This window comes from Condylostylus longicornis, unplaced genomic scaffold (assembly GCF_029603195.1).
Source record: "Condylostylus longicornis isolate FDR11 unplaced genomic scaffold, ASM2960319v2 ptg000048l, whole genome shotgun sequence".
Classification (NCBI taxonomy): domain Eukaryota; kingdom Metazoa; phylum Arthropoda; class Insecta; order Diptera; family Dolichopodidae; genus Condylostylus; species Condylostylus longicornis.
This window is the reverse complement of record NW_026578017.1, coordinates 14421652-14445520: the sequence shown is the minus strand read 5'-3', so window position 1 is coordinate 14445520 and position 23869 is coordinate 14421652. Positions and strand designations below refer to the sequence as shown.

General features: G+C 23.0%; 1 protein-coding gene across 2 annotated transcripts in view; it reads right to left on the bottom strand.

The window, feature by feature from the left end:
* The window catches only part of LOC129610924 (uncharacterized), a 121452-nt gene that overhangs the window by 17416 nt on the left and 80167 nt on the right, over nt 1-23869 (bottom strand). For both annotated transcript variants that reach the window (XM_055523746.1, XM_055523747.1), the window contains exon 2: nt 11268-11403. In XM_055523746.1, the coding sequence (XP_055379721.1) occupies nt 11268-11403 (136 nt within the window). The remainder of the gene's footprint in view (nt 1-11267; nt 11404-23869) is intronic.

The following is a 23869-nucleotide window of genomic DNA, read 5'->3' as shown; positions in this document are numbered from 1 at the left end:
CGACTATAATCAAAACCATACACTTGACCATACACTCTATATCTCCGACCATTATTTTTTAGCATTACAAACGGTAAGGCAAATTTAGTATACCCTTCGAACATACATACGTTCGTACGGCTATAAAAAGTAAGAGAACAAATTTATGAAAATCGTAATATAACTTACGCGTAAATAATTAATTAGACCTTTTCAGAAAACCTGACATTCGATCATGTTAAATTAATATAAAAAATCAATTAAATCATTATGCAATTCATAATAAATCAAGTAAATAATTGCACAATAATTATTCTTGTTCACATATAATTACGAGAATATAAGAAACAGTATAACAGATATATAAAAACATATGATCTATACTAAACAACCTGTTATGTTACGTCATTAATTTCATATCAGTAGAATTTTATCTAAATATTTGTTTATTTTTTTTTATTGTTAGTGCAATTTTTTCTATTGTAAAACATGCAAGTTATATTTCTGAGATACCAAGAAATTTCATGATGATAAAAAAAAAAATATTTATTTGTATAATTTTTAAATTATTAATATTTTCAGAATAAAAATCAATTGTGAAATACTTGTATAACAATTTTCTAATAAATTTATTCAAACTTCATTTCCTTGTATTTATTTTTAAAAATTTTAACGATTAAATTATAGTAAGTAACCTGTTCTTATTAGAATTTACAGTGATGTAATTAGAGTTACGACTGTATCTAGAATTTTATTAAATGCTGCAGAATCACTGTGTAATTAGATTGAAATTACATATTTCGAAATAAGATCAAAATCACTTAATTACATTACTGTCAATGGAACCACTTGTCACTAATTAAAACCACTTTTTTCACATAATACAAGAGCACACCTATAAAAATATCAAAACAAATTAAAAATATTGCATGTTCACATTATTATAACGGATAAACTAATCATTCTATTATTAGTAAGATAAAAATGAAAAAATCAAATCAAAAAAGAAATTAACAATAAAAAACAAAAGTTCAACAGAGCGTGAAATTTCAAAGATAAAAAAAAATTTTTTGGTGTTTTTTTCTCTTTTGCAACAAAATTTGCGTTCTTTTATTTTTGCATTTTAAATTTATAGAATCATCGTGTTTTTTTTTTCCACTTCTGACGTCGTTGTGTTCTTATTGATCTAATTTTCATTTTCAAATTCAAGTTTAAGGTTAAATATGAACGTTAAACTTTTTTAATTTTAAAATTTATAAACTAAGAAAATTTTTAGTTTTTTGTTTTGTTTTGAACTTTTTAAATAAAATGGAAAAAATTTAGCGGTTTTACTTAATAGCAATTTGTTTTATCTATGCATATATTTTTTTTTATATTTGCCGGTAAAATAGTGAGGCAGGTACCGCAGGTAATTTCATTATAAAATTTATAGGTAACTGGTACAAATTTCACTTTTAAACTTTAAAAGATAATTAATAATAATGGGAAGTGCAATTTTAGAAACAAAAAACTAGTATTGCCCTCCTTTTTTAGTTATGTATAATTGCGGAAAAAAGGATGAACAAACTCTATTATTAAATATGTATGTACATTCATATACATACACACATGTAGATGTACAATGCACACAAGTTTCTAGGCTCACATGTACGTCGGTAAACGCGAAATAGCAGTTTAAAAATGAACTTATTTTGTGTTTTAAAAAAAAGGTTAAAGGTCGGCAAAATAATTTCTATAATGACTTTCAATAATAACATTTTTATATATTTAAAAACAAAATGCAAAATCTATACTGTGTAGGTAATTGAAGTTTTCATTTGGTTGTACAACTTTATTACCAACAAAAGTCTTAAATTGTATAGAATGAATCGATGATGGCATAACCTTTACAATGACGAAAATGGCCCATATATTTGAAAAGCTAATAAAATATCATTTGTTAATAGTATTGTTAATGTAAGTAACGAGTTTTATGCTGGTTGATGTTCATGTTTTGGGTCTTCAAAAATAATTTACGATTTGCAATTTCAACAATGAGATGCATCCAATACAACGCTTCTAAATTGTTAATATTTAACATAATTTTTAACTAAGAATAAGCCGGTGGTAGTAATTAGTTTAGGTCTTTTGAAGTACTTGGTACTGTCGCTTTAAAAAAACAATACCGAAAAAAAAATTCTTGAAACTTAAAAATTTTCAAATATCAATGCAAAAATTTTGAATAAAATGTAAAAAAATTTATTTTTTTGAAATATCGCTGCTTTTCTTGAAGAAATGGCAAAATTCTTTTCAGTAGTCTTATCAATATATTACATGTATTACTTAAACTACTTCATTCGAACATTTCTAAATAATAATTAAGAAATTTTGGAAAAAAGTTGATTCAAAATTGTTGAACATTATGGAATTAAAATTGTATGAACAAAAAAATTTTTACAAAAAACGAATAAGTACTTTGTATAGTGGAGTCGCCCTCATTTTTGTACTAAAACGGTTTTGAAAAAATTGCATGACATTCAGTGACAATTAGTAAAATACAAATTTAAAAATTAAGAAAAATTAAAATCGCTTGAACAATACAAAAATTCATTATATCCAAATTCTTGTTTGAACCATGTACAGATTTTACTTTACGATTAACAGAATGTTGGAAATAAAATTGCAGTATATAAGTTGGTCTACTCTAACGCAAATAGTACTTGTTTGTTAATTTTACTGATTTCAAATATATGTAAATAATTATTATATTGAACATATAAGGGAAAACTTCTTAAAACTGCACTTTCAAATTATATTAAAGAATTTTCCAAAAATAACGTAATCATTTTATGCAAATTTTTACAAAACTAGTTTTACATTCACTTAATGTTGCTTATATATCAACACCAATTCTATTATATAACATTAATGATCGTGCAAAATGGTAAAACTTGTTTTTCGAATATAACAGTTTAATGTAAACCAAATTTTGAACAGTTGAAACCATTGTGAATTGTATTTTAAAATTAAATAGGTATAATAATTCTTTTTTAATCGAAAAGGTCAAAATATTTTATAAATGAAATTATCCAAATTTAGCATAAAAATTACATAATTTTTTATTAAAAATTGCATATAAATTACAAAATGAAAGATTTTTTCTTTTGGAATTTTAATAGTTTAATAAAATAAATATTGTAATGTATACATTTATATAAATATATACATATATAAATTTTATTTAAAAAAAATTTGAAATAAATAAAAATTATTGGTTTTAAAAAAAAACCTTCGAAATATAATTTGGATACGAATTGGTATGATGCTCATGTTGAGGTAGAACGATAAAAATTATTTTGTCATTATAGAAATACGTGAGTGCATACGCATACCAGCGTAACTTATGCAATTAACAAATTTTGATAATGAAATTAACAAGCTTGTTATTAATGTAATCCTAAATACATTCAGTCTAATAGAACATTTCAATTAAGAATTCGTAATTAAATATTACCCGAAATTTTTTCTCTGGTAAAATTTTTGAGATATGTATATGGTAGTGAAATAATGGTTAGGCAAATATCTTTCTTTTTGGTAAAGAAAATTAGATGTTAGGTTAGTAACGTATAAATAAAGCAAAATTTATTGGTATTCGGTACCAGCTCTGAATGCATTATAACTCAAGAACGGAGGCCGAAAAAGCAAAATGTAACTAGGTATTTCTTGTTCGTCTGAACGAATTCTATCGTCTTGCTTCGGGTGTACCATTGAATCTCTATAATTGCAAAATAGATTACACATCTGTTGTTGATTCTTTCGATCCTTAATATACTACAAAAACCACGAATATCAAACAGCAATAATATTATTGATGAACTGCAATAATTTAAAATAATTAAGATATGAATGAAAATTTTTTCTTCAACTTAAATTGAACAGTAAATTTAACATGTACATATATGTCCGTATAATTGTTACATATTGCGAACAACTACAATAAAATACCCATACAGCAACTTGTAAACTATAAAAAAAATTTTATTTATAGTTTACAAACTGTCAAAAATACAAATTTACGAAAGTTATAAATATTATTTTATTACATGTTTTCACCAAACCTTACAGTTTTTATGTTACGTCCCACAATTTTCTATAATGATTTTATGGAAGCATAATAAATATATTAAAATTTTACATTATTAATTCATATTTACTTAATTTAAAATTTCATCAAAAATAATCTTTATTTAATTAAATAAATTATTTTAATAACATAATATTTTTCATTTTCAATATAAAAAAAAAATTGTTTTATCACACCACACACGCATTCATATTTTATATTTTCAATAGAAATTTAATAAATTACAAAAAGAGTGAATGTTTTACATAGGTTGACTATGCATTATATTTTTTTATTCAATTTAAAAGAAAACAAGCAAAAATCTAATAAAAATTTCTTTTCTTTTCTGATACGCAACTGATGCAACAATGACCAGTATGCACACCAATATACATACGTATACATACATATGTACAATATTCAATTTCCTCTTTCAAGTTCTACTACCTTCCGCTATCATATTAAAAAAAAAATTTTTCTTTTCTTCCGTTTGATTCCCTTATTTTTCCATTTCATCATTTAATAATGAAAAATTAAAGTAAGTGTAATAAAAGACGATATCAAAAGAAGACACAAAAAACAAAAAAGAAAAATTAAAACAATTTTCTCTCATCATTCTTTTATGCACCAAAATGATTTGGTTAATAATGACACTTCTTTACATCATCTGGAATTACAATATAATGACGAAGGGTCATCCAAAAGTTACAAAATAATTATATAAATAAGAAATATATTGTAATCAAATTCCTAATTAAAATCTTTTTTTTACTTTTCAATCGTTTCAATCAGTTGAAATCAATTAAATTTAAGCGGAACTTAATTACAATCCACCGACTCTTTCTAAAGAAATGAAGAGAGTAAAACATTTTTTTAATTTCAATTAAACTTCTAATTGTATTAAAAATCACATTTGCATTTTCAATCCAAAAATAACCCAAATTTTACATTATGAGCAAAATTCACATATACATAAATGTGGGATTCACCTGTGGTACAATTTAATTTAATTCAGCATTTTGTTTTATCATAAATAAAATACCATAATTATACTGAAAATATTTTCAATATTATTCAGCTTCAAACAGTATGTTTAAAAAAAAATTTTGAATTAACCGTAAAAGTACTCGTAACCCGTAAAATATGTAACTAAATAATTTTCATTTCAAGCCTAAAATATTCCCATATTTTTAAAGTCTTATACAATTTTTATTATTGCTTCTTTTCATATTCCTATGTAACAACTGCAACTGAAAGAAGCATTAATTTAATTTTTTATAATTTATTATACACCGCGAATAATGTTTCAACTGATAAAACTAAAATTCATATACTGCCTCCTGCACATTTGAAAAAATTTTGCTCTTTAAGCTTCAATTTTGAAATTAGACCATGTTTTTTTACAGATTTGCTTAATTCTTTTCCATCAAAATATTATTATACAACTAGTTCAATTTGGAATGAAAGATATATTCCGAAAAATCAAAATAAATAGCTGGAACGTTATTCGCCCCGCAACCCACTCAATGATTGTTTTTTTTTTTCAAGATATTTAATAATTTAAAAACTTTTCTATAATCCCAAGTACCTATGGTAATTTATACCACATGCATACATTCCTTTGTATATACGCATGAATAGATTGACCTACTTTATATTGATAATTTCGAACTTAATTTTTTTTATACTCTTATTTTTTTTGTCAAAAAAAATATTCTGTTTTGTTTATTCTCACCACAATATCCGAATTTTGTTAATTAACATGCTATCAAAAAGTTTGGAAAAAAAGTGTGAAAGAGATGAAGCTGATTATAATGGTAATTTTAAATCTTAAAATTGGAAGATGTGGTGAAAAAAGAATAAGTGGAAAATGAAATAGAAATCAGTTTAAAGAATACTGTAATTGAATTAGAAAATAATTTAAATATTTAATAGCAGTATGTTGATAAGTGTTAGAAGCCCTCTTTATCTTTTAAGATATTGGTTATGAATCAATGACCTTTAAACATTGTTAAAAAAAAAATTTAAATTTGGAAAATACGCCATAATTTCATGGAAAACTGTTATACAAAACAATGACGAAAAATGTTATACAATTGAAATTTTCACTATCATTAGGTAAAAAGATTCTTCATTAAATGAATTTAAGTTTACAGATTATAAGGACCACGTTCTTCATTTTTGTCGGCTTAGGATACAAGCTCAGGTAATCTCAGGTTAAATTATCACAAATGGCATCATATTTTTCATGTATCAAAACTCCAACTCTCTAAAAATATACATCAGTACACTTAATATTTCCATACATACATATATATATACATATATTATATACATATGTGCATAATGTCTGAAAAAAAAATGGTCATCATAACTATTATCAATTCATCATTTAATACTGTGTGGTAATATTAAAAAATTCCAGAATCGTGCCTCCAGATTTAACAGCTTATTATAAAAAATAGGTATATAAACTATGGAAAAATAAAAAAAAAAAAATAAATGAAAATTTAAAATTTAAAAATGAAAATGTGGGTAGAACTATTTTTTTTTTCTTATTTTTTTTTTAATTTTTTTTTTTTGTGTTTTCTTTGTAAAATAGTTTTGATGCACCCAATGAACTTTAAAATGAAATATTTATATACTAACAATAGTAATAAGTAATATACTAACAAAATATTGTATAAAATATAACTATGTACGTATGTATACATATGTATAACGTTAATTTGTTAATATAGAACGTCCGATTGCAATCTGACAATAAACACGTTTTTAAGTGATGATGCTTACGGGCTTGAATTTAATTAAAACTTTTATTTTACTTATATAATTTAACTATTATATTTATTTTTATTACCTGTTATTATTAAATTATTGTTTTTTTTCTATTTTCATTATAATTATTGTTGTTGTTGTTGTCAGAACAGTACCTCTAAATTTTAATATTTTTATATTTTTTTACTTGTTTTAAAAGTGGAAACAATCGATTCTATTCTGTTATTCTCTATAAAGTTGTAACAATGAATCTTTCACTTGATTTATAATTCATGATTTTGGTTTTCCACTTACATTTTTTAATTATTGTTGTTTTTTTCTAGAATGAGAATTAAATTAGGGAGTGGAAGCTCAAAAAGAACAAAGTTGTAGTATGATTATCTAATCTGAAACGGATTTTAAATGCAATTTTATAATAATTAAACTTTTTATATGATTTTTTAAAGTGGGAATTTTTTGAAAAACAAAAATTTATCTGAGATTATATTAAAAATTTATGGAGTAAAAGCAAAACTATTAACGGATTTAAAATTCGAAGAACTATATTAACACTAACATTGTAACACTTTTTTAATCTGGAAATAAATTGAGAATTTTTTTTAACACTTAACTACATAACATATATTTATTTATAGAAAAAGAACTTTCAATTGTGCTTAGTTTAAATTTTATTTCCAAAATTTTAAGATGCAACGTTTCACGGTCAAATATGTAAATTTATTCATTTCTATAAAGATTCTATAAATCAGAAAAGACATTATGCAGGAGAATATTGTGGAAGAGGAAATTTTTGAATTAATAAGACGAAATATATTTAGATTTAAATAGAATTACTTTCCCTATGCATATACAGGTCAATTAGATTAAATCCCGCATGTAGTTCTGTAAATAAAATTATTGTACTTTATTATATGGTTTTTTACCATTACTTGATCAATACAGATCTTTATTTAATTATAATTACGTATTATTTATGCAGGGGACAGTAAAATTGATATCATAACAAATTACACGTACGTATGTATGTATATGTATGTATCATCAGGTAGTATTATAGTACAGGTAATATCATAAACTATAAAATTAAACTGTTTATCAAAGGAATGGACATTTCAAATTTTGATTTCAAAATCTAATTACAGAATAACTAAATAAAAAATTAAATGTTATTTGAGATAATTGCAGCGTGTCAACAATATGTCCAACATTTTTTCATAAAAACTAGTTTTTTTACTTTCAAAAGCATTACGCAAAAAATTGGCTTATAAAACATGAAAATTAATTTATATATTGGAATCTATTCCAAATATGTATATGGAAAAATGATCTAAAAACTATAAAACTAGTAAACTCTTATAAAAATATAGGACAGTGAAATTTTTATTGTTTTATTTTAATTTATAATATGATTTTTAATTAAATAGTTTACAAAAGAGCTTAGTTTTAAAATTCCAGAACTTGGAAAAATATAAAATTGAACTAATCCTAATTACGCCAGCCAAATAATCTCATGTTCATTAAAAGGAAGTAATTCAATAGTTATGTATAAAAATAGTTACATATTGTTCACATAAATATTCGAAAGTACTTTATAAAAATATTAAAATACTGGGATCACCTTTGTAGCCCTTGCGTAACACATTTAATTCTTTATTCTATTGAAGTGTCTATTACGTGTTAAAATTTAATCATTATGTAAAATTTTTATTCAAATTATAATGTAAAAATCAATCAAATTTAAAAAATAAAAGAAAAAACTAATTTTCATTTTAGAATTTAGAAAAAAAAAATTGTAAGTTGAAATAAAATTAATATCCGCTAGATTAATTCAATGTCCGTTAAATTATTTCACATCAATTACATACTAAATAATTAATTAATTTTGTGTTCAAAAACGGTTTAACCCATATTTTTTCTTTCATTCATTTCTTCTATACTTTTACATAATTGAAAATTTTCCTTTTATATATGAGTAGAATTTATTGTTCTAAATTAGAAACTAATTCATTACAAAATAAATAAAAATAATGCAATTTTTCAAAAAAAATAAATAAAAAATTAAAATTTAATTATTAATTTTTCCACCATCACCACCAATTAATCAGCTTTAATAAACAAAATATACCCATATAAATAAATGTTATTATTCAACCTCAAACTATATAGAAAAATGCAATAACGCCCCAATACAATATTGTGTTTATGTATATATATTGTTATGTTATATAAAGTAATATAAAAATTAGAGTCAATAAGTTCAGTAGTTCAAGAAAAATAGAACACTTTTGCTATTATTATAATCGAAGTAAACAATATACATATGTATGTATGTACGTAGAAATAAAAATAAATAAATTGAAATATTATACACTAACTACATATATGTAAATATTATGTACATGTAATAAAGCGATTATGATTATATAATATTGAAAATTTTTTTCAATTATTACGCTTATTATACGCTAATTTTAAATTTCATATATTTTTTGTCTTAATTCTATAATTTACTCCCTCAAAATAAACGTCATATTCACTTAAAATTTACTTAGATTTATAATATAAACACAAATAGCTAATACACGTATAATGTATGTAAGCACAGTTAGCCACAAATATCTGGTTTGCTGTCAAAAAATTCAAATTTCTAGGGTTAAATTACTGTGGTATACGGCGCTTATTCATAAAACAGAAAAAAAAAAACAAAAAACAAATAAAAAGATATTTCCTGATACGAGGTCTTATATTACAATATATTTTCATTAGAATAACCATAAAATAATAAAATGTACTATGTAATTGAAAAAATAAAAAAAAAAAATAAGAAGAAACGAGAAATAAATTTTTTTAGAAGAACCACAAGACACACATAATTTTGCATAACTTAGAATTTACAATTGATTTAAATTTTGCATAACTATAACAATACGGGGATTTATTAGTAATGCATAATATTTTAATCTGTGTACATAAATTATACATTTAAATAGATACAGAGTGTTTAAGTACTTAGCCATAACAGGCTTAAAACTCAAAAAATTTATTATTCTTTCGGAAAATCCATTTTGTGTGTTTATATATATTATTAGCTAATCGTTGTCGGTAGACTAACTTATAAGTATATTTATATTAGTAAGTCAATACTCATACATATTATACAGTCATTTTAAAAGACTTATAACAAAAAGTAGTTAACGGGAGTTGTTTGGTGGGAATTCTGAAAAGCCATCAGGATGTTCTACAAAATCCCGGAGATTTTATAAAATTAGAATCTTCCGTCTTGAAATTAGTTCCCAACAGTTTTTGTTTTTTCAAAAGTTGTTGATATAGTTGCGTAAAATATTGAAAAGTTTGAGCTTCTCGTAAGGAACAAAAAAACAAAAAATATTAAGTATTAAAAAAATATTTCTAAAAAGTATCGAATAAGTTACCGGGCAGAAATTGAAATTTATTGATTTAACTTACTCAAATACTTTAAAAAAAATTTAAGTTGCAGTTTTAGATGTCTGCAAATAATTTTCTGAGTAATTAACCTAATATTTAGCTTTACTTGTCTGTCATTATAGTACATGTTATATAAACTGTAAAAAATTTGTACACACCCTCTGAAAAGTTAATTAAATTGGTATTTTTATGAAAAAAACAATACAGGAGATTTTAAAATTAAAGTTCAACCCAAAGAAACTCTAAAAACACACATTACTTTTTTTTTAAGCAATTTATTATATAATTTCATTATTGTTCACTAGACTAGCGATTTTAATCTTAGGAAAAACGCAGCAACAACTCAATTATTGTTTATGTACGAATTTAGGTACATTTTTATATTACATGTATGCACTTATAATGTTTACCACAATCATATACTGAAATCCAATAGATTTGTATTAACAATAATTATTGTTGATTTGCATTTAAGGCGGTTTTTAAAAGGCGTCATCAACCAAAATAACCAAATAATAATAACAATAATTTTGGTGTATAATCATAATCTAATATTATAATAACTATTTTTATAAAATTTTTATTGTTATTTCCATCGCTCAAAAATTATTAAGAAATTTATTTATTTAATATTTAGCATATAAATAATAAAATAATTTTGTAGAAGTGCATATTATATAGCCATGTATGGAAGAAAGCTCATAAACAGTATGAAATCTGATATCATACAATTTTAAATATTACTATATTGCATATAGAGAAAAATAAAAATTTCTATATTATTGGATAAGTATATAAAAATTCTCAAATGCCACAGAATTATGGGCTTATTAGAATATATTATAAAATTTAATATATTTTACATAAGTAGTAGAGTTAGAATAATATTTATTATGATCCATGTAAAATAAATTTAAAATATTAATAGAATTTATGTAAAAAAAATAAAAATATTAAAACTTACGCCTTGAGGTTTTTTGTGGTTAATTAACCGCTGATCAGTTTTCCGGACCATAACAACTCGTGATAATGAACCACAATCATGTGATGAACTGACCGCTGGTATCCGAGTTACATCCATTAATACTGGTCGTGTGGGCCTTTAAAAAATAATTGAAAATAAAAATGAAAAATATATCAAAATAAATTTCGTAAAATATTTTTCAAAAATTATTTATATATGTAAAAAACATTTCTTGTTAAAAAGGAAGGAAGTTTAAACTATATGCATGTAATTTTGTTAGATTACATTTGGAGGAATTGTGTATTTCATAATTTTTTAAGAAAACATTCATGTATGCAAGAATATTAAATAAGTATGTTAAATTAGTATTCCAATTGAATTTAATTTTAAGTTTTTTTTAAATAGCTCAAGAAATTTCATTTAAATTAATTAAATACTATAGCAAACATAATTACTTATAAGTATGTATAGATATTCTTCTCCAATTCGGGTAAATTCCGATACAATATGAGTATAAGCTTGTTTTAGCGTTAAATATTTTTGCGTTGTGTTTTGGCGAGGTAACAAAGCAAAAACTATTATTCTTTTTTTTTTTTAAATTTTTAAATTTTTCATATACGGGGCGATAAAAGAGCGTATATAAATATTAACGCACATTTTATGTGTCTATGCTTAGTTATATGCAAATTCATTCATGAAATAATAAAATAATTAATTAATTTTGATGTTATTTTGTGGTTAAACGCAATATGCATTAAGCATACATAATGCGTTCAAATACAATAATTTTAAAAAAATCATATTAAACTAGTTAGTATTAGCTAATAATATTATATACTATATTTAATACATACACGAGTATACGTAATTCATAATTCATATAGGAACACAATATTTGAAGCACAACATTTAAAATCCAACTATTATTGAATTTATTGAATTTGAAAACATAAGACTTAATTTTAGATTTGAATATTAAAAAAATATTAAAAAAATTTATCAAGATTTTAATAGAAAAATTATTTATTTAAAAAAATTATACGAGTACATACTTGTAATTTTTTGATATATTTAACATATTTTGTTATTTTACATTAATATTATATTTATAACCAGCTTTTAACTATGGACCATCGAATATTTTCAATAACCTAGTTAAAAATTTCTCTCAAATTTTATTTAAATCTTGCGCAGAGAACAGTAGCTATCCTTAACATTTTTAAAATAGGTTTCAATATTTTTATTTTAGAAAATTGAAAACAAAAATTTTAATATTTCATTTTCATGTTTTTGTTTTATAGATCACATAACATAGATTAGACATTTTTTAAGCATATAGAAAGTTGTAATTTCAAATTAAATCAGGTTACGGTTATATGCAATCAAAAACAATTAACAATCGAACAACTACCGTATTCAGTAATATACAATGTTCTCTTATTTTCACTTACATAACAATATAAGAAATAATTATTTTTTTTAAATAACACAACAATCATCTGTCGTGATTACAAAACGATCTAGATTAATTAAGATTTTTCTGATATAAGTACTTACATAATATGTATAGTAATTTTCCCTAACAATCGATTTAATGTTATACATTAATTGAATAATTTATAGAATTTAATTTAAATGTGATTGATTTGTGATAAACGAAAATTAATTCTCAAATAATATAAAATAAATAAAAATTTTAATTCAAATATTTTTTTTATTTTAATTACAATAACAGTATCTTATTTTAAAATCAGTGATGTTGTATAATTTATTTAAAAAAAAAAACCTCCTACGCTGAATAGATATTCGATATGTGCATAGTTATACGAATGCATTTTCGAATAAGTTTCAAACAGAACACGGAATAATTGAAAAGCTTAATAGTTAAGTAAATTTTAAATTCGCCCGAAATCTCATTATTTGGCTTAATTTATAACACCTTAGGTGATGAATCTTTTGGTGCAACTTCGAAAGGTAATATTAAAGGGTAATTTTTGAAATAGGTACAATTTTCTTTTATTTAACAATATTTATAAGTTTGCACTTAAAACAAGAAGTAAGAAAACTTGAGCAAGAAAAAAATTTAAATTGACAAAAGCGTCTCTTACGGGTGGGATGAAATATATTAAGTATGTTTACAAAACCTTCATTATTAATATTGTTTAAAAAAATAAACTCTTTAGTTTCCTTTTTAAATGGACACTAATTAAATACAAATTAAATATTTCAATATTATAGCTTCATTATATGTAGTAAAAGATTTTTTTAATTAGAAATGATTTTATAAAATTAGATAAACGTAATATAAATAACAAAAGTAACAAAAGCAGTAACCATTTCCTGGATTCATTTTTAATGAATCCTATTACCAATCTTAATGCTATAATCAATCAGTTATAATGAACAATATAACTGTTATATAAAAAAATCCATTATCAAAGAATAACTTCATTTCTATCTTTTTCTCTTTTCTAGCATACATCTATGTATATTTATATACATGTGTACATAAAATAAAAGAACCTGTTTTCTTTTCTTTACACTTCTACACCTCATTAACACTATTATTGTACATTTTCTTTTCACATAACTAATTTATATTAAAAAATAGAATTTAATTGGAGTCCTTTCTATTAGAAGTAAAACAATAGAACCAACTTACAATACGGCATTTATGTATATAACTAATTATGCATTTGCTGCTATATACACATACATATACATACGGTCTTTTAAATTGGAATGTGTACTTGAGTAACTTTGGGAGTTAATATTATAATTGTATTTATTGGTATTCCAAAATCTGTATACATAGAAGAATAATAAATATTTTACTAACACTTTAGCCTTAGATAATCAGATTATTCATTTATTATAGAGAAAATGTTTAGATATAAAATAGAATATATAGAACAATAAAAGGGACAAGATTGTGAATATGAAACTTATTGAAAGTTATTTTATGGAAACAGTTAACTTTATGGTAATAAAGTTAACTGTTTCTTTATGTAATTTAATTTTATACTCATATCGGGTGAAAGTAAAATGGTTAACTATATCATGATGTGACCGTAAAATTCTAACTTAATCCAAATTATGTAATTGTTATTCAAAGGAAATTGAGTTAATCAATGGCATTTGTTTTCAATTTCGAGTATCGGTTTTAAGGAAAATTTGAATTTGGGGCTTTGTTTATTAAGTAAGGAAATAATATGATCCGATTAGCTTAAAATCAAAGTTAAAAACCAATATGTGAAAAATTTTACTTATTCTCAGTTCAGTCTCTGAGTTAGCCATTTACGCTCGAATTTTTTTTTTACGAATCCAATACTCAACATTATGGTAAAATAAAATATTTCAAATTTTTCTCTAACGTAAAGTAACTCAAAAGTGAAAGTTTTATTTATAATAAAATTTACAAATAGTTTTTGAATCTACTTATTTAGTCTTAAATATTTTAACTAATGTTATAAAAATTTCAAAAATTAAAGGGTGATTATTGCATAACATACACACTTACAAAGATTTTCAATTCGACGAAAATATGTGTTTGGTTTTCAATAAAAATATAAAGGGTTACTCAATTGACATAATCAAATTTAATATTAATATTTCGAAAAAACATTTTTTGAAAACACCAAAATTTCATTTTTAATAATTATAAAATTGGTGACATAAGTTTTTTGTTTTACTTATAATCACCCTAATAATACTGAATGATCTTGTGTATTACAATAATAATATTTTAATTTTTAATATAAAATTTTATTTTTGAACTATCTTCAAAATCTAATCAATATAACATAACTATACATAACGTAAGTAATAAATTATAATTCCAAATTCATTTCAAAACTAAAACAATTGAAATTTTCTTTCGCATAATTAAAATTTCTAAAACAATTCCGGAATAGCCCTTATACTTAAACTATTTGTATATGAAAAGAAAATCTTCTCTATAATGAAAATATTATATGAGAGTTGCATATTAATTTGTACTCATTTTAAAATCTAATATGAAATTAAAAAAAAAAATTTCTAGTATGAAAAAAGAGTAAATGTTTCACTATACTAAGTTTAAATTTTTCAATTATATTTTTGTAAATTGCCGACTTTCATTATTATATAGAGTTTGATTTACAATTGCTATACTTATGTGCACAAACTATGTAATTATAGATATCACAATTATATATATTACCATATGAACATTCATTTAAGGTTTCGAAGTTAACCTATAACAATGACAAAAATTACAAATATAGAAGAAAATAATTAAAAACGAAGAAAAAACAAATTCGAAATTTTCAAAATCAAGGTAGATTATGTATATTATGTAGATATCTAATGGCCATTCGAATTACGTGATCTAAATTAATAAAGTAATATTATTATTGAAAAATCTAACATTAGAGTAACGTATGATTTATATATGGGTATGTTCATATACAAATATTGAAGTCACATACTATTTGTTAGTAGGACTTACATAGTATGTATATGAAATTTGTTGTCATAATCAAATTTTATTATTCATTAGAAAATAGTTCTAATAATTTACAACAAAAAAATTACTTACAAATCACATTTTCTTATAGGCACTTTATACTGCTTCTTGCAGGGTCTTTTCAAATTTTCAAGTAAATGCTATACAAGCATACTAATTTTTAAAAAAAAAAATGCATTTACAATGTAAATGTTAAAAATAATTTTCGTTGCTATTTTGTGACGTATATAACGTACACGTGACAATGATGACAATTCTATGCCATTGAATTCAATATCAAAGAATTTTTCTTCTTTTCAAGAAAATGAAGGGATGTAAACGTAATTTTTGTAAATCTTTTTTAGTTTATGGAATTTATGAAAAATTAATTTAAAAAATTCATGTTCTATAGACACATTATGGCATGTATAGATAGTTTGAGAGAAAAAAAAATGATTGATGAACAACAAGTGCAAGTACGAATCCGTTTTTTTTTTTTGTGAATCTGCATTACATTTAGAAAATTTTTACTTTATGCGTCGCAATTTTTACAAGTTTTGTACTTTATAAGAGAAAAAAAATTTGTAATTCTAGATGAAGTAATTAAATTGATTTATGTCTTTCTAATTCGTTTTATGTTTTAAAAAATTAAAGAAAAAAAAAATTAAAATTGGAATTTGTTATTACTTACACTATCTATACAGTTTTCCTTTTTTAACAAGGATGAGTTATTTACAAAAATTCTTTGAAATATTATACATAGTGCATAAAGAAATTAAATTGTTAATTTTTTTTTTATTTCAAATTTAAAAATTTCATAAATTTTTAATTAGTTCAAGATTTTATCCAAAAATAAAGAAAGAAAATTATTTTTTTTTTATTAAAGAGAGAAAAGTGGAACAAATTTATTGGTTTTTTGGTTTTTGAAAAATTTTGAGTTTAGTTTAGCGGTAAGTTGGTACAGAATTCTTTTACGATTTTAATCTTATCATCTATTTTAAATGGCTTATCTTAGTCTGTGTTGTTGTTTTGTATCTATCGTATTTTTCTACATGTAATTTGTGTCTGGTACGCGAAAAGTATTAATCACTAGCTTTGTTATGTTTTCTGTTTAATCCAGAACTTTTTCGAATTCACAACAAAACTTCAAAAAAATCAAAGCGTCATACCATTTATTTTTCGTCCCTCGACCTAAAATTCTTTTTAAGTATAAATTTCTGTTCCATATATTTTAAGTACATATATTAAAATTATATTTCATATGTATTTTAGTTAAATACTATTTGTAAATATTATAACAATCGAGTTCGGGAATTATTACGAATTTCTTATATTCCTCATTATTTTATAAAATTTTAATTAAGTCATATATCAACTTTATGCAATCACATTCTTTGGAAAATAAATTACAAGTATCACCCACAATATCCATACGAATTTCCCATATGCACTCGATACCTATATGAAATTATGCCACAATTCATCATATTACAAACATTTTTAAATAAATGGCGCTACAATCAAGTTATGCTCTCTTTTACTTTTCTTTATGAATGACTCATACTACAACATTTTTCCCTTTATTTTTTTTTTTCAAAATTTTTAGTTTAGGCGTGAAAATTCTTTTTCCACTCTGTAAAATAAATATCTTAATAAACAAACAGAATTATTCCAAATGCTGACAACCACAGTAGGCCCAACACTATATAGAAACCAACCAAAATAATAAAAAGAAAATATTTAAGACAAATTCAAAATGTCAAAATATAGAAAGATCGAATATTTTGCAATAAAAATAAATAAGTAAGTACACTTACGGATTAAATCCAAAAAAGGGAAAATGAAAATGACACAAAAAAAAATAAGAATAAAAACCTGTCTTTTTAGATTTTCTTGGACGCAGAAATAGTTTCAGATTATTTTGAAAAAACAATCTTAAAAATTTCTTTTTCAAAAATATACACAACCTCACAAATACATGTAATTCAACATTAACTCATTAAAATGCATGCATTTTTTAATAAGTGCATTCTTCACTTTTTTTTTTTGAAATTTTAAAAACGCATATAGTAATAATTAATGCCTTCAGTTTCATATTTTGACAGGCAATTAACAATTCTTTTTTTTTTCTCTCTTTCCCTCTCTCTGTTATCTTATCATGACATTCGCAATCATATTGCTTGATTTCGTTTTTTTTTTTCGTATTGGTTTTTATGCTCTACAAAATGTTCTAGTCAGTTTTCCTGATGAAAAATGCAAAGTAATTAATTTAAAAAATTTGCGTATTGTCTTTTTCACACGATCACTTAATTTTTGCGAAATTGAAGAAGACGACTTGTGTAATTTAAAAAAAATATTAAATTTTTTTATTTTTTGTTGAATATTAAACAAAAAATTACCAAATCACTTTTTCGATATGTCAATTTTTGTGTTGGGAAAACAAAAGCGACGAGTGCATTCAATATTATTCGTCGCTTAAAATTGAAGCAAAAAAAATTCTCTTAAGTGTTTATTGAAAGATTTTTTTTTATTTGAAACAATAAGGTGTAGAAACAAATGCAGTTCTGAACTCTTTCTAATAGTTTAAGAATTATTACAAAGTTCATGGTTTGAAGATGAACGATCATATAAATTGTTGCTCTTAATATATTTAACATTATAAATACGTAGTTTTCGAGTCTATTTGAAATTATAATATTATTTATTTCAACTTCAAATAAGTTATATAAGAAATTATAAATTTATTTAAGAACCTGTAAGGAAATACAAAATCGAATATTTCAATACGATTGTTCGGCTTTGAAACGATGTTTGGAGCCATATATAAAGCACCTCATCAGTCTATCATTGTCAATTTTATTCAGCAAGGTTATGTATATAAAACTGAAATTTATCTGTAATATCTGTACAATAAATTATGATTAGCTCTCTAAAGGTATTAATAATAAAATTTGTCATTATTGGAATGAAACAAAACCAAACAAACACTTGTATTTGTGAGATAAAGAAGTTAAAATTGCATAATGCAAACGGATATTACACTTAGCTAACTCATTTCTATTACAACAGTTGAAGATATTATTAAGCTGAAGATATTTATTATTAGTTCAATTTATAATTAAGCTGAAAAATATGATTGAAAAATCCTTTATATTCATATACTCTAATCTTCATTCTTCTCAACATTATTCCAGTAAACCAATATCTTGTAACTGTTAACTAACATTATCAATAAGAATTTTCTTCCACAATTGAATATAATACAGACAATGTCATTTTTTATGTACAAAATGTCAGCATGTTAAAGTCAATATAATTATTGCAATCAATTTTATTAAATGATGTAAATTCTCTTATGTTTGTATGTATGTGTATACATATACATATGTATATCCGAACGATTAAAAGAAATTTTTAAACATAATATCCAATGACATTATCAACATATGCAACTGTTATATTAAAAATTTCAAAATTTATATTAAGTTTGTTCTATACATTGACCACACTTTTATATTATTCTCTTTTTAGAATAACCAAACAATAAATAACTTTCTAAATTTCAAATAATATATTTGTATAGCATATAAAATTGGCACAAAATGTCAATCATGGTCAACCATATTATGTTACGATTTACACTATATAATATTTCAATAGACACACATACATATAACTAATATTATTTTACATGTATATCAATGGACACAACATGAAATAATTTTATAATAGACATTCCTACTTGTTACTTGTTGAATTGTGATTTTGAAAAAGGCACAATAAGATAACAAGATCGTATATGATACAAAATTTTAAATCATGATTAATGTCAATTAAATGTCATTGTATATCTATGTAAACAATTACTTTAAAATTTTCAATAAAAATTCAATAGCCTTTTACATTTTACTTTTCATTTTTATTTATTTTAAACTTGAGACTTTTATCTTAATCAATGTAGGTACCTAAATGTTCAATAAGCTTTAATATAGCAAGTATATTTAGAAAAAGAACATAAAATTTTTATACTCGTACAAATATGTATGTATGTCATAGTAATTTAATTCTATGTGCGAATGTAATGCAAAAGATTTAAAATTTTAGATTACATTAAATTAAAATAAATTATGAATAAAATAATGCAAAAAATTCTTATTGATTTAAAATTTAAACGATTCAATTTAATATATGAAATTCAATATTTTTATATATACACACTTATATATACATATATATATTTATAAAATAAACAATATAGACAGATAGAGGTAAATAAATTGATTGTACAAAATAAAAATATCTTTACATCATTATAATAAATCTGTCAGCATTTTATTTAGTATATAGATCTAATGCAATAAAATGACATATTGCAGACTCATTGAAATATTTATATACAATTCTTGTTATACATAATAACATATATAGAAATCTATTATAATCTAGAAAATAAAAGAATGGAAAAGAAGCACAAAGTGAATAGTTGAAGCGCAGTAGAATCAATCTAATGAAATATACAATTTTTGAAATTTTAATAATGGAACTTAATTATAACATGTAACATTTTCAATCTTCAAATCATTACTTAATAGTATTTATGGAGGATCTACACCTTCATAGGTTGTAAATGATTCAGAAATCAAAATTAATTCTCTAACTGTAAGTACTTTTAATTCAAAGAAATCTTTTAGTAGAATTTCAACAGTTGATATAGTCGTACTGCTTTACGTTTTCCGATATCCTTGCCAAACTCCATTGTACTTTACTTAGTTACAGTATATACTCATGATTGCGGCTATAGTTTTCAAAAATAATATAAAAATTTTGAAGGAGACACCTTATCTATAAGTATACAACAAATATTTATTTTATATTCAATTAATTTTATTTTAAGTCTCTATATAGCATGTTATTATTATTATGATAACAGTATGGGAAAAAAAATATGAAGAAAAAATTTATTTTTGTTTAAATTGTTTCTTTTTCTGTTTGTCGCTGCATGCTAAAAATGCATATCCAAACGCGGGATCAAATCGTGACTTTTATGGATTTTTCTCCTTTTAAAAAAAATTTTTTTTTTCGGATTTCAATTTTTTTTTTTGTATTGTCTGCGTTATGAATTCAAAATCTATAAAGTTTAGCATCCATATTTCAAGCCCATTTTAATCATAAAATAAATATTACATACATATTTCAATTTCAGACAATATTTATGATTTTATTCTTATTATTTTTTCGTATAACCTTACGTTATATGGGCTTATATAATTTTATATCTATCTGCCTATTATTATTTGTACGTTAGGTTGTGCATCTATGTTCTACATCATAAACATACAACAATATGAATTTTCTTATGCAATCATACTTTACTGTGAAAAATATGACTTATTCTTATGGTATTTTTTGAGTTCGATGCAATTCAGTGGACGCATGCATAACAATTCAATGGTTTGCATTAATTCAACTCTGCTATATGCATAATAGGTACATAACGCTTATGTATATGTGCATATTTATGTTGTGATTGAATTTTGACTCATTATATTCGTTCGTTCTATTATATAGGTGTGCTCATAATTCATAATTTATTTTTGGTTATCTGTTTAGTTTTTGGAAATCATTGAGGTTTTAAGATTTTTTTCTTCTTATTTTTTGTTTAGTTGTCAAGAAAATTTTAATAAAATATTCTTTGAATTTCATTCTTTCTCAAAAAGAACTTTTGTTTCTTATTTTTGTTCTTTGTTTGTGATATGTTTTATGTACACATGATTACTTATGAGCATAGAGATATCTCGAAAGTACGCTAAAGTTACATGTAACAAGTCGTACATATTGTATAAATATTTTGGGTAACATTAAAATGCACTTTAATATGACTGACGAGTCTTTAAGATTGCAATGTGCGATGTTAATATTAAAATTTTTAAATTTGTGTTTTTTTTTTGGTTTATTGGGATATAAGGAATTTAGATTATGTCAGTACCAAATAGAACATATAACTATGTGAAAAAGATTTGAAATTTTTCTTTAATAATTAATTTTTGCATTATTTCAACAGAGGCGAATTTGTAATTTACTTATTTTATAGAGTAAATTTAATTTTTTTTTAAAGCTCATCATGAAGAAACAACCTATTTTTATAAATATTTCTTAATTACAAATAACTCTTCGGCTAGATGCGAATGGTTAATTCTACTTAATACTCGTAAAAAAGTACTTTATTTTGAGTAATTTTTACAGTTTCATTATTTGAAGATTTCTTTTAGAAATTATTTATGTACATATGTATTGAAAGAATCAAATGGCATTACAATTTTTTTATTTTATAGGAATTTGAAAAGGATATAAAGGATCGCTATGATTGGTGCATTAATACTAGTGACCATAATCGATTTGTCTAATCAATACTAATACGCTAATTAAATTTAAATTTACAGGCCCTGATGAGATATTTGCTCTTATAAAAATTTATGACGCATACCTGAAATTTATTTTTAAAAAATTTTGATTAAGCCCAATTGATTTTAGTCCTAACTTCGCTTCATTTTCACTGAAAAAATGAAATACGTATATATTTGCAAAATTAAATGCACAATTTTATGATTAATGCTGCCCTGTATAAATATGCTTTCTTCTGTTCTTATAAATAAAATGAAGCACATTTGATAAAAAATTTAATCTTCTTTTTAAGATTATAAAAGAAAAATATTTTAATAATTTTCCATTAAGGCGCTTTTATTTTTTTTTCATTTTGCATAATTCTATATATTTACACAAAGTTTTTGCATTGAGGTTATTTTATACCTTACATATTTTTGCATATTTTAAACATAAAGCATTTAGCATTCATATTATTTTGTAGTAGATCATAAATTGTAAAAAAATTTATCGAAACATATTTTCCCTTAGAAACTGTATTCTATAAGTCAAACACCATTTAGCAAACTCTATTAGAACCCTATATAAACTAATTATACTAATCTAGAACACCAATTCACTATTTATTAATATCAGCGATATAAGGAATTTCATAAGATTTAGGAGTGTAACGTGTGTCGTACTACTGTTATTGATTAACCGAAGAAGTATATAGTTTGTTCATTTATAAATAACTTAATATCGTACTGTAAAATTTACTAGTGATTTTAGGTGGAATTTTATTAGTAAAGGGCAGCCGTCGGAAAAGTGAGACTATTGAAATTTTTCAAAAAAAATTAAAAAATAGGTACATAAAATTCCACACAAAACAAAACAATCAATAAAATAAATTGAAAATGTCCTATTTCTTCTTCAAAATAGGTAATGAAGGAAACTCCAGCTGCTCATATACTCGTACATATTAGTACATATTTGAAAATAACCCACTAAAATTGATTGAAAGACGGTTGGTGTAGGGTATCAGCTTATTTGACTAAAATATTGTTACTTTTAACATTTACAAATTAAAATCCAAACATTCATATATGTAGATATTTTTATAATATGCCTATATACAGACACTTATACATATATTTGTAATCACAATTATAATCCATAGATTTGCAGAGGTGCATCATAAATTTTTCTTCAGTGCATTTAAAGAAATATGTATATGTATGTATGTAGTTTTGATGGTGGCATTTTTATAATTTAATGAATTAAAAATTTATGAGTTTATTCCGTTTTTTCTTTTTTTGCTTTTTATTTTTGCTAATGTGTGCTATGGTTTGTATTTTTTAATGAAAAACCACAAAAACCAACTTTAATGTTAGAAATATTTTACTAAATCATGAAAATTATATAAAAAATGTATATTTTGTATGGTAAAAAATTAAAATTTATGAGTATATGAAATTACATAAATAAAAAATAAGCAAAAAATAATCACATTAAATGTCACAACAAAATAATTTGTAATTAAAAAAACGTGACAGTTGAAAATGTTTCGTTTTTTTTCTGTTTTTTGTTAAATTTTTTCTTAATTTCGTTTTGTCACAAAAGGTCTTTTAATTCATTCGCGCTCTCTTTTTTATTTCTATTATAGCGAACACACCATTAATGTCCATATAATTTTTATTTAATTGCCAACTATCGATCACTTTTATAAAATCATTGAATTTCTAATTAGTAGTTT